Source organism: Theobroma cacao, chromosome 10, assembly GCF_000208745.1.
Source record: "Theobroma cacao cultivar B97-61/B2 chromosome 10, Criollo_cocoa_genome_V2, whole genome shotgun sequence".
Classification (NCBI taxonomy): domain Eukaryota; kingdom Viridiplantae; phylum Streptophyta; class Magnoliopsida; order Malvales; family Malvaceae; genus Theobroma; species Theobroma cacao.
The window spans coordinates 18,374,585-18,387,462 of NC_030859.1; the positions used below are offsets into that span (position 1 = coordinate 18,374,585).

Here is a 12,878-nt window from a genome sequence, read left to right on the forward strand (position 1 = left end):
CCTATTGTTTCCACCAAGTTTAGTAAAAATCTGGACCATGCAACAAGCGTCATCGACATGAATGAACATTAAAAGTTTTTGTTATCCTCATGGTTTTTAGGAGCTAGTCGATGAGAGAGAGGGACCATGCATGCAAGAAGGTTATGGGCTGTGTGGGGTCAATGCCAGTGCGATTTACAGGACAAAAGACAAGCAAAGCCGGTCAGACTCAGTATTCCACATTAGAATTAATTTGGAATTATTATATATATATATATAAAGAGAGAGAGAGAGAGAGAGATTAACCATAAGCATCAATGATACGACAATGTGTTTTTTATTTTGGTCTGCGTAATGCGTGATGTAATGTAAGATTAGAAAAATTCCATACAAATATTATTGCTATATTCCTAGGCAATTGTCTTGATCGGATTTGTTGGCGTTGGATCATATTGATCATTTGCTTGCATCTCAAGGGAAATATAGAGAACAGAAAAGTACAAAGAATGAGATGCAAATGCACAATATTTCAACACTTTTGGAATTAACAAAGGTCCACTCAATGTTTACTGAAAGTGTAAAAAATGGGATCTAAGGTTGAAATTTCTTATGGCAGTACAAAAGCAGGGTAAAAAACAGTTTCTCCCATCTGTTGAGCTTTAATCTTAAACTCTATCAGTAAAAAAAGTTAAAAATCCATTAAAATTAAACAAAGCCACTAATTTTACTATATATATCATGCATGCTCTTTAACCTGTAACGTAAAAAAAAAAAAATTCATGCTAGACTTAATTTTTTATTCAAATATTAATTACTCATGCTGAAGGGAGCCCCATGCTTGAAGATGGTTTTGTGTGCATACAGTCAAACTCTCTCTCTCTCTCTCTCTCAAGTCTCATATAATAAACTTCCCTCAATTTTCTCTCATCTCTCTCCCTNATTTAAATTAAATAAAATATTAATATTTAAATTATCTATTATTAATATTTTAAATAAATAATCAATTATTAATTTTCAAAAATAAAATAAAATAAAATAATTGATCATCATAATATTTAAATTAAATAAAATATTAATATTTTAAAAAATAAATAAATATTAATATTGAAATTATCAATTATTAATATTTTAAATAAATTATCAATTATTAATATTTTAAAAATAAAATAAAATAAAAATTAATCATAATAATATTTAAATTAAATAAATGTTAATATTAATGATTTATTATATATTTTAATTAAATTCTAGATTATTAATATTTAAAAAATCTAATAAAAATAAAATATCACATAAATAATAAAGGGTGTTTTTGTCTTTTTATTTTCTATTCCTTTCTTATTCCAAAATTATTGTTACCAACCAAACACTATAATAAGTCATAATAATTATTCCTGTTCTATTTTCTTTGTCATACCAAACTAAGTAATAACTATTTTATTCTATTTTCACCTCATTCTATTCTCACATAATAACTATTCTATTCCATTCTTGTCTATTCCGCCAACCAAACGTACCATAAAAGAAGACGAAGTCTTAATTTCAAAAAGAATTCGAGGGTCATTTTCGATCTTTCATCCCATACCATCTACGAACGTCGGGAAAGGCGAGCAAATTGGTTCACTCAGATTTACTTCCTCGCCTTTCGCTCCACCAAAACAAAGAAAAAGGATTTGCTTCGCTCCTTAAGGAATCAACAGTCTCCCCGTACACAGGCCATTTCAAATTCAATTCAACTCTTCATTTTTCTCCATTTTTGACTTCGCTCAGAAGCCTTCACATTGACTCATTCCAGATCTCTTCAAGTTTCTCCGCATTTCATTCTCAAGTGATTAATTTTCTTTCTCGATTTGCTCTTTAATTTTCCCACATTTTTTAATTTTTGCTTAGTTTCATCTCTTTTACTGAAGGATGAGCTGATTTACCAGGATCTAGTAACTGGTAATCTACTATTTTTTACTGGATTACTCTAAATTGGAGTTTTACATTGTTCTCAGATTCTGGAGAGACTGTAGTTCCAGAGCCATGGACGAGTAAGTTCTCCTTTTCTTATTTATTTTTCGAATTATAATCTAAAAAATATCAAATTTCTTAATCAATTTTACATTTTAGCACATTTTACGAAGAAAAAGGCGTTGATTTTCAGTATTTTTTTTAATTTTTAAAATTTGTTTATTTGTTGCAAAATAGGGAAACTGCTGTGGAGCTTTTACAGCGTTACCGGCGTGACAGACAAATACTGTTAGATTTCATACTATCTGGTAGCTTAGTTAAGAAAGTGGTAATGCCTCCTGGTGCTGTTACGCTTGATGATGTGGATTTGGATCAAGTTAGTGTTGATTACGTGCTAAGTTGCATTAAGAAAGGTTGTTTGGAATAAAATTTCTTTCTCTTTCTGATAGATTATTATTATATCTCAATTTAATATGAGATTTCTTTTTTTTTTTTATGATGATTATGTTTTAAGTGTAGGTGGAATGCTGGAGCTCTCTGAAGCTATTAGGGATTACCATGATCATACGGGGTTACCCCAAATGGTAATAATCTACTTGTGCTGCATATATGATATATTGCAATATTTTTGGTACTGTTTGGTTGTTGCTTTTGCTGTTCTTTTTTGCTTTCAAAAGCAGAAAGCAAAAGATACACGCGTGGTTATATAAGTAAGCGATATTTTGGAGGAGTTATAAAATTTAAGTATGTAGTAATTTTTTGGGTAACAAAAAATAGATTAGTTTATTTTTATATAAAATAATAATTATGTTAGAATTGCTATTTCATTTTAGTCATTTGTTTATTTTTATCACTTTATTTTAATTTATAACAAGTTTTTAGGGAGCAAAATGCAAATAGGGAAAATGTAAGTTGCAAAAGTAACAACTAGATGGAGCCTTTGCTTGGAATTTGCTCTATAGTATTGAAGTGGAAAGATATAACTATTGGCTAGATGTTCATTGAAATTCAAGTTTGGATAGAGACCAGGGCATGCATATATTGCGCGACTAGTTGGTTGGTTTATTCCACAATTTAATATTTCAATGACAAATGGGAAGTCATATTCATATGCAATTAGGAGTGACCCATATAAAATGGACAAAGTTGTGCTCAGAAATAAGTAAATAAACTAACAAAGGTTTCATGGAAAAATAAAGATGTTGGATATGAATAAAATCTTAGTGCAAATTGTCAGGCAGATGTTGCATTTATACATTTTCTTTCTGCTGGTCATGTTTTTTACATCTTAATCTCTTTTCTTATTTCAGAATAGTGCCGGTTCTGCTGGTGAATTTTTTTTGGTTACAAATACTGAATCCTCAGGTTCACCTCCAAGAAGGGCACCGCCACCTATCCCTGTTTCAGTATCAATACCAACACCGTCGGCTCCTGTTTTTGCACCATCTCCTGTTCTGCCAACTGTATCAAGATCGGAGTCTTTTGATTCTGAACAAGTTCAAGAGTTAACTGTGGACGATATTGAAGATTTTGAGTATGATGATGATCTTGAGGAAGTTAATAGTCTTAAAATTTCAAGGCGGAATCCAAATGATGTTGGTGATCTTGTGCTGAAGTTGCCTTCTTTTGCTACAGGTAATGATGGTTAAGAAAATATGCATGACCCAGCCAAACCTTGGGCATTCATATGGATGTCACTTCCTTTAGATGTGGATCTCCTCAGAAATTAAAATCATGATATTCTACAACTGTGTGATGATTTCAATGTTGGCGATTCCATGTTAAATGAGAAGTGTTATTGAGTTTTTTAATATTATGATGAAGATGGCATTCTTGTAGTGTTAATTTTGAGTTATTTCATCAACCAGTATGCAATGGCAGTCTATAAATTTGGAGGATTTTGTTATTTCAGGTATAACAGATGATGATCTCCGCGAAACGGCATACGAAATTCTTTTAGCTTGTGCTGGTGCTTCTGGGTAGGTTTCCCTGTATTTGACTTGCAGATTTTTTTTAATACTAAGAGTGGCTTCCCAGTGCTATTGCATTGCTAAATATGTTTTCACCTTCTTTCTTATATTTTTCTCTTTGTTCACATTTTTCAACTTTCACCTTTAAATCAGGGGTCTCATTGTACCATCAAAAGAGAAGAAGAAAGAGAAACGTTCCAAGCTGATGAGGAAACTTGGACGAAGTAGAAGTGAGAATATTGTGTCACAGTCACAAAATGCACCAGGACTGGTTGGTTTATTGGAAACAATGCGTGTCCAGATGGAGGTATCTGAAACCTGATTCATTTCTCATGGATGCCTTTAGTTAATATATCTTTTATGTCAGTATCTCCTTTACGGAGTTCTCTAGCTGTCATTAAAGAGATGCATGAGTATAGTTCAATGATTTAATATGAAGTTATGATGTGTAAAACAATTCGAAAGTAGAAGAATCAATGACAACTGTAAACCTTTATTTACCCCAATTGCAGAAAATTTTAAGTGACTATTACAGTGAAGAAATTACATATCAGAATTTCGCTTAGTTGTGTATGAAAGCAAAACTGAACTAGTTCACATAGAAACATCTTCTGGTTTGTGAAGTGGTATTGGTGAAGGCCGTGTATTCTGTTTTCTGTCATGGAAATGAGGCAGGTGCTATCATGGTAAAATTTTGAAGTGACAGTTTAATTTCCATATAATCCTGCTGTTTATCATCACTTTGATTTTTGCATTTTCGTAAGAGACACATTTACATGCATATGCCCTTTTCTTATATATGGTATCCACAAATAAAAGTGTATGAGAGTAGCACCAAGAAATTGATTACTCTGATCATAAGTATAATTAGATTAATGCTTGAAATCAAGAAAAGTATCATTTGTCCATGCTTGTTTACTTGCTAGAAAAGTCATAAATGAATCTAGAATATGTAAGGATGCGTACTATTCAAGATACTTTCAATAACATAAGGAAAAAAAATTTCAGTCCAAGTAGGTGGAGTTCAAGTATATTAGTTCAAAGCCATAAAACAAATAAAAAATGCAAAAGGGCAAGTGGATGGAGTTTAGGTATACAAGTTCAAAGTGTAATCTGGACTTAACAATTAATGCTTTAGTTACCCTAAATCAAAACTTTGCCTGAGTATTGAGCACAAAGCTGTTCATTTTATCAAGTAGGCATTATCTACCTGGGATAAAAGGTATTCTCTTCATAAGTGAAAGTTGAAGATATTGAGGCGGAAAAATTTTTTTCATTCCATTTTTGACACTTTTATATGCACATCCTATGCTAGGGTCAAATTGCATTTTCGACTAGCATGTTTTAAAAAATTCATTTGCAGGAAAAGTACATTGTTAATCCTTATGTTTTATCAAATCTTATTTAATCATTGAAAGTTTTAAGTTTAGAACGAACTATTGAACCTTCAGTGCAGTAGCAGCTATTATCCTTTATAATTAATTAGCGTGCTGTCTTCAAGTAACTGTAATAGTTTCAGCTAATTAATAAATAACTTATCCTACAAATGTAGCATCTATTACCAACAAGGCAATAACTAATTGAACAAAAATATTTTTAAATCACTTCATTGCACAATTTTGGAAGTTTGATGGCTTAATTTCTCAAACTGATGCTTTGGTTGTTCAATGAGATTTGGAAATATTTTAAGGACCAGTGGTATATTTTACTTTTTAGCCTATTTCTCAAAAGGTAAAGATCTTTGAGCCAAACTCTTATCTACATATTTTCTGGGCAGCTCTTTGCATCAGGAATTTCATGGCTGGCCTGAATCAGTTGGCTTTGAAAATAGGAGAAACAAAATAGTTCCTTTGGTGTAAATGTCACTCACTCTTGTAGAATATCATGTAAACTACAGTTGATGAGTGACCCAAATAAGATTCTGATTTTTTCCCAAAAATAAAATTGAGCCATAGTGTTAAAGAAGTGACAACTTTTTCAGGTATTTTTCAGGTACTATACTGCATATTTAGGGGCTTTCAAACATATGAACCATTGTAGAGGTGGTCGATGCTGTGTATTTGTATTGACCTTGAAAGCAATATTTATGTACTCCCAGAGCTTTTGGGAATTAAATGTGCCTAAAGTTACCTTGAGGCTTTTCACACTTGATAATTAGCTTTTGCTGCCTGGTGTGTCTGTTTCCTAGGTTTTTTAGCTGTTTCACAGGGTACGCTGTAGAGAAAATCCCTTATGCATTCAACAACAATGTTCTTTGGCTCAAAATATTTTGTTTAGAAGTTTTGACTTTTTCTTTGGGGTGGTGGTGGGGGGAGAGAACCAATTAACTTTACCTGTATTCTTCTTCCTGCCTTCCTTTCTGTTTGTAGTTTTCTTATTTTATTAAAAATTTTCAATGGTCCTATTTTTTGAGGGGTTAGAGGAAGAGGAAGGTGGGAGGGGGGCATGCAATAGAAGCATGCCAATTTTTTTATGAAGCATTAGATCCTATTAAAACTTTGTAATGTGCTTTAAGGCAGAATACCTTTCTTTTGCATTACAATAATTTTATCCTCCCTAAGTCATTGTTTAAGCCCTTGACCTTTCATATTTCAAGATTCAATGGAATGTGGGCTCCTTAATCTTTCAAAAGTACAAGACTAGGATCATTACTGGTGTGTTTACTATTGGAATGGGATCAAAGGGTCTGCTTTGAGAAATTCAGTATGTAATCTTGATAAAATCTTCTAAGTACACATTTTCTTAGCAGCATAAGACTTGTATCTTTTCATGCTAGTGTTGACAGTCGATGATTTCTTAGGGCACATTTGTCGGTTGCCTTGTTTGACCCACTGTGAAATGCATGCTCTCTTTTGTTCTCAAAGATGATTTTTCTGATATGTGCAACATGCAAGTTGTTTTTCTAGATAGTTCTCTCAGTGAATTACACAAATGCTTCTGCAATTACTTTATCTTATGCTAATGTGCATGTAAGGTTAAGTTGCACAATTTGTAGATTATAATTCTTTGATTCTTTGATGTGATAGTTATTTCATTTTAATATTGATGGATACAGATTTCTGAGGCAATGGATATTAGGACAAGACAAGGATTGCTTAATGCTCTTGCTGGGAAAGTTGGGAAAAGAATGGATGCACTACTGATTCCTCTGGAATTATTATCTTGTATTTCACGCACAGAATTTTCTGACAAGAAAGCATATATAAGGTGGCAAAAAAGGCAGGTAAATACTATCCTTTTTGTGTCTTTTTCTTTGTCCTCCTCTTGGCCTTGTAAATTTTCTTCCTATGTGAAATTGGAATGTTGTTGGTATGAATCTATATTAGGTAAATAATTCGTTTAACTTTTGACGCTGTAGTTGAACATGTTGGCGGAGGGGCTTGTTAATCACCCTGCTGTTGGATTTGGGGAATCTGGGCGCAAGGCCAGTGAGTTTAGGATTCTTTTGGCAAAGATTGAGGAATCTGAGGTAACTTTGTGGTTGGGTCCAACATTGAGATGGTTTATTACACTGTCTATTGTGACATCAAGTGGCATCATAATATAGTTGACTGATTTCACCTGATTTAGCATTGGTTTCTTTGGTGATTTTAATGCAATTATCCTGTCCCTGGCATTATTCTTGCAAAGCTACTGTATATAATAGCTCTACTGTGTTGGTAGTTAATCGTATTTCAGTTTTATGTTTTTTTGATTTAGCTTGCATCTCATATTTTGCAATTCCATTTACTTTTTCTTGTGTTCATTATCATCTTGGTTTGAATTTTTTTCGTCCTTTTGATGTTAGGCTTTTCCACCTTCTGCGGGTGAAGTTCAAAGAACAGAAAGTTTAAGATCTCTTAGAGATATTGCCATACCTCTTGCTGAGAGGCCAGCTCGGGGTGACTTAACTGGAGAAGTATGCCACTGGGCAGATGGTTATCATCTGAATGTCAGACTTTATGAGAAACTGCTTCTCAGTGTGTTTGATGTTTTAGATGAGGGAAAGCTGACCGAGGTTGGTGCTTGATTTGTTATCAATTATTTTGACATGACACCAAAGAAGCCACTAGGTGTTGAAAATGTCGAATTTCTTGTATGCTTTTGTTCATTCATTTTAAAATTAAGGTATATGATTAATTAAGCTTTAGTGTGTTGTTGTTCTCCACCTTTGTTTCTTTTGAGCTAATTTTTTACATCAACTTTTACTAAGTTTTTAGTATTTGACAGGAGCTTTTTAATCTGTCGGATACATAAGTAACATACCTATCCTGTAAGGATTTTAATAAAAGAAAGATCTTGATTCAAAATTTTACTTTGAAAAATGATAAGATAATTTGTTGCCACTAAAATCTGTTCTTAGTGGAACTAACTGAAGCCTATTTTTTCTGTAGGAAGTGGAAGAAATTCTTGAGCTCTTAAAGTCAACCTGGCGTGTTTTGGGAATAACAGAGACCATCCACTACACTTGCTATGCATGGATTTTATTTCGTCAGGTGCCACTGATTGGCTTATTTCTTTCCATGCATTAGAATTTCTGATGATATTGTGTTATATGATTTTTTGGTCACAGTATGTTATCACGAGTGAGCAAGGAATTTTGCGACATGCCATTGATCAGTTGAAGAAAATACCTTTGAAAGAACAACGGGGCCCACAAGAGAGGTTACACTTAAAAAGCTTGCATGTCAGAGTTGATGGTGAAGAGGGCTCTCGTGACGTTTCTTTGCTACAATCCTTCTTATCACCCATCCAGAAATGGGCCGATAAGCAACTAGGAGACTACCACTTGAACTTTGCTGAGGTTTGCTTAATGTTGATAGTGATACTGCTAGATAAGAATGTGATATAGATTGATTGTCCTTCATAATAAATATTCTTGTTAATGCTTGTTTTGTGTATCTGTTATTTGTGCTGTGATGCAATTTTTATACTTTAAACTTTTCTAAATGCCTTGTCATCAATTTTTGTTCCTTCTGATACTCTTTTTTGCAACTTCATGTTGCCATTCACAGTTTCTTTCTGATTTTTTTTTATACTTTGAGCACATGTGAAACTTACATTGGATCCAAAATTTTGACAACATATTACTGAAATGTATGCTAATAGATTGATTGCGCCATGATCTATAATTTGAATTTAATGTTTATTACTGCAGGTAAAACTCAGCTGAGTTCTTTTAACATAATTTTGTTTGTTTCTAATAATATGTCGTGTTTAAATTGCCTAGTCGGGAGTAGCCACCTTATAAACTTGTTTGAAATCAACTAAAGCTATTTGATTGTTTAGCATGTTTTTAATGGGGAACTAAAGGAACTTTGTGTAAAAGGACTTTGTATAACCTATTTTGCAACTTTGGCTACTACTTTGGACCTTAGGCTTAATGGTAAATATGGAGGGACAACCATTTGACAGTTTTAATTTAGCTCAACAGCCATTGGTTTGTAAATCTACCTCTGCATTATATCTTTTATGCATATGCAAATACATTAGTTTAAGAAATTGTTTTATGTATTTCATGAATTAATATGATATGAAATGATACAAGGTATGAGAAACACTCAAAAGATGAGGCTGTTCATGATAAAGTCCATATTCCTTTTTAATCTAAAATGCAAGATTTTGCTTTTAGTGTTGAAAGTTTAAACAAGTTCTACCTTTTTGCAAATTAGCGAATTCCTTGCATATGCATATATACATGTATAGGAGACACGCACACACACATCACAACATCTGCATATTAATTCACACATAGAAACATAAATACGTATAAACAATCCACTTGCATTTGTTTGCCAAGCTTTTGTGACTCTGCGTTAGTTTCTTGCTTCATAATGTATCTTTATCTGAACAATTTGGAAATTAGTATTTTAATCACCTGTCTGTTTTGAATTTATAGTGATTTTTTGTTGTCCTTATTTTTTAATTTTTGGGTATGTCGGTATTATAATACCTGATCATTTGACTTGTAGGGATCAGTGGTAATGCAGGATATAGTAACAGTTGCAATGATTGTTAGAAGACTTCTTTTGGAAGAATCTGATATAGTATGTTGTACACATACTCTTTTCTTTTTACATTTTTCCTTCATATGAATAGTGTCCAAGATAACCTGCATCAACTATCTAGATCTCTAAAATCGTGTTGTTTCCTTTTATCTGTTTAGTATTGAGAATTACATTTCAATATTTGCTGCAGGCAGTGCAATCTTCCACTGTCTCAGATCGAGATCAGATAGAATTATACATATCTTCCTCAGTTAAGAATTCATTTGCAAGGGTAAGTGTTCTAGCCCACTGTTTATAGTTTTTCTGACTTTCCTTTTGTATCATAATCAAGATTTGAAAGAGAGACAACGATAACGATAACTGCATAGACTCTGGGAAATATGTTAAATTTCGGGGTAAATATTAGACAGCCCACTTAGAACTTAAAATCCAATATGGTTCATAGGAATGTTCCTTTTGTCTGCATCTAATCTACTCCTACCATATGAATCATAGCTCAACCTTGATGAATTTTGTACTTATTTTGTGGCAATGAGAGAATGAGTATGCTTGCTCTAGCGAATGGGGACATGTCTACCTGGCTCATTTCAGAGACACCATAGTCATAGAGCTCTCATAGGGAGTGTGAAAGTATGGTTTCTACTGGATTTAAAAATTGTTAGTGGCTGACGATTGGAGGTTTGAATTACTGTTGAGAGGAATAACCAAGGGAGAGATTTTTATTCTCTGTCTTGAAAATATTATTTACCACAGCCTATATACACACACACACACACACACACACACATGTTAACCCTAAAATAGCCCTAAAACAGGAAGTTATCACAAATATAGAAAACACAATATTAGGCCATAATAATTAGACACAAAATACTATAATTATTCTTAAAATTATTCCTCAAAAATCTCTACCAACCACCAGTCAACACTCCCTCTAAAGTTGGTGTATAGATGTCACACATGCCCAACTTGCAAACTAAAGTATGAAATGGTTTACTGCTAAGTCCCTTAGTAAACACATCAGCTAGTTGTTTTTCTGAGGTCACATGAGAAACATTAAAAAAATCATCTGTTATTTTTTTCTTTTATGAAATGCCGGTCAATCTCTATATGTTTTGTTCAATCATGTTGACCCGGATTGTGAGATATACTAATAGCAGCCTGGTTATCACAAAACAAGGATAGACATTTCCCTTTTGACAATCGCAACTCTTCCAATACTTTTTGCAGCCATAGTAATTCACAAACACCTTGTGCCATAGCTCTATATTCTGCATCTGTACTTGACTGAGCTCTCGCGTTCTGTTTTCTCCTCCAAGTAACTAAATTTCCACCTACAAATGTGCAAAAATCAGATGTTGACCTCCTATCATCAAGAGATCTAGCCCAATTTGCATTGTAAAAGCTTCTATCTTTAGGTGAGCATGCTTAGAGATGAGCAGTCTTTTTCTCGGTGTAGATTTCAAGTATCTTAAAATGTAGAAAACAGCCTCTAGATGAGAATCTTGAGGGTCATGCATATATTGACTTACCAAACTTATGGCATAGGCTATGTCTAGTCTAGTGTGTGAGAGGTAAATCAATCTCCCAACGAACTTTTGATATTGGCCTAAATCAATTGACTCACCAACTCCTGCTTGTAATTTGTGATTAGCTTCAATAGGAGAGTCTACAGGTTTGCATCCCAACATACCAGTTTTTTCAAGGAGATCTAAAATATATTTCCTTTGAGAAATAAAGATGCCCTTATTTGATCTAGCAACCTCTATTCTAAGAAAATATCACAATTGCCCAAATCCTTAGTGTTTGTTTGGTTTGGCTTTTTTCAGCTTATTTATTTCTTAAAAGTAGAAGTTTGCCCAAATAGAATTTTTGAGAAGCTCTTAAAAAAAAAGTAGCCTTTTTCAAAGAACCAACTTTTTTTTAAGCTCCAGAGAGGAGCTTTCTGTTCTCTTCTTTTAAAAATCTGCCAGTTTTTCAAGAAATACCCCTCTCTTAATCAATCTCCCTCTCCTTTCCCTCCCTTTGCAAATCACTCTTCTCCAACACAAAATCGTGACCTCCCTATCCTTTCTCTCTCAAAATCTAAGAATTTTTTTGTTCTTACAAAGATTAAGAGAAAAGAAGATCCAAAATTTAAAGTTGCATTCAGGAACTATTTAAAGGTTCTCTCTCTTTATCACAAAAAAATCTAATATTATTACTACAATACAAGTTTGAGAGTTATGTCGTTTCCTTATGGATTTCTTTGATTTTAACATTTGAAATCGTATGTAAACTTAAAGTAGATTTGTTTCACTTTAGTTTATTAGGAGATTGAAGATGGTATTAATATCTTTTATGATAATTTTAACCAAAATTAGAGCTTATACAATTTATTTTGTCAAACAACTTTAGTTTAATTTTAAAAATTATTTTTCATAAGAGTTTCATAATAGCTTTTAAGTTAAATAAAAGCTAGGCCAAACAGGCTCTTAATCTCAAAATTCTTGAGCTAAAGGTTTTTTGAGTCAGGCAATATCCTCCTTATCATTCCAAGTCACAACTATATCATTGACATAAACAATAAGTAATGTGATCTTACCATTACAGTGTGTAATAAACAAGGTATGATCAACATTGCTTTGATGATATCCAAATGAGATCATGACCTTACTGAACATATCAAAATATGCCTTGGGTGACTGCTTCAAACTATATAATGCCTTCTTTAGTCTACAAACCTTTCCTTTAGTCTTCTCATCATCAAATCCTGGACATATTTCCATATAGACTTCTTCCTCCAAGTCTCTATGTAGGAAGGCATTCTTGATATCAAATTGTTGTAAGGCCCTATCAAGATTAGCTGCACATGCTAACGTGATTTTGATAGTATTCATTTTTGTAATAGGAGCAAAAGTCTCTTGATAGTCCACCCCATAGGTTTGGGTGAAGCCTTTGGTCACTAGTCTAGCTTTGTACCTTTCAACTGAACCATCTGTCTTATGTT

The 12,878-nt window shown here is 33.0% G+C and overlaps 1 protein-coding gene across 2 annotated transcripts in view; it reads left to right on the plus strand.

Annotated features, from left to right (window-relative positions):
* The window catches only part of LOC18587119, a 30,257-nt gene continuing 18,890 nt past the window's right edge, over window positions 1,512-12,878 (plus strand). For both annotated transcript variants that reach the window (XR_001929878.1, XM_007010798.2), the window contains exons 1-14: window positions 1,512-1,807; window positions 1,977-2,012; window positions 2,170-2,345; window positions 2,452-2,516; window positions 3,243-3,567; window positions 3,845-3,911; window positions 4,056-4,209; window positions 6,958-7,125; window positions 7,261-7,371; window positions 7,690-7,899; window positions 8,276-8,377; window positions 8,455-8,685; window positions 9,854-9,928; window positions 10,080-10,160. Coding sequence is in view for 1 of the 2 variants with exons in the window: in XM_007010798.2 (XP_007010860.2) it covers window positions 2,005-2,012; window positions 2,170-2,345; window positions 2,452-2,516; window positions 3,243-3,567; window positions 3,845-3,911; window positions 4,056-4,209; window positions 6,958-7,125; window positions 7,261-7,371; window positions 7,690-7,899; window positions 8,276-8,377; window positions 8,455-8,685; window positions 9,854-9,928; window positions 10,080-10,160 (1,773 nt within the window). In the remaining variant the exon portion in view is untranslated. The remainder of the gene's footprint in view (window positions 1,808-1,976; window positions 2,013-2,169; window positions 2,346-2,451; window positions 2,517-3,242; window positions 3,568-3,844; window positions 3,912-4,055; window positions 4,210-6,957; window positions 7,126-7,260; window positions 7,372-7,689; window positions 7,900-8,275; window positions 8,378-8,454; window positions 8,686-9,853; window positions 9,929-10,079; window positions 10,161-12,878) is intronic.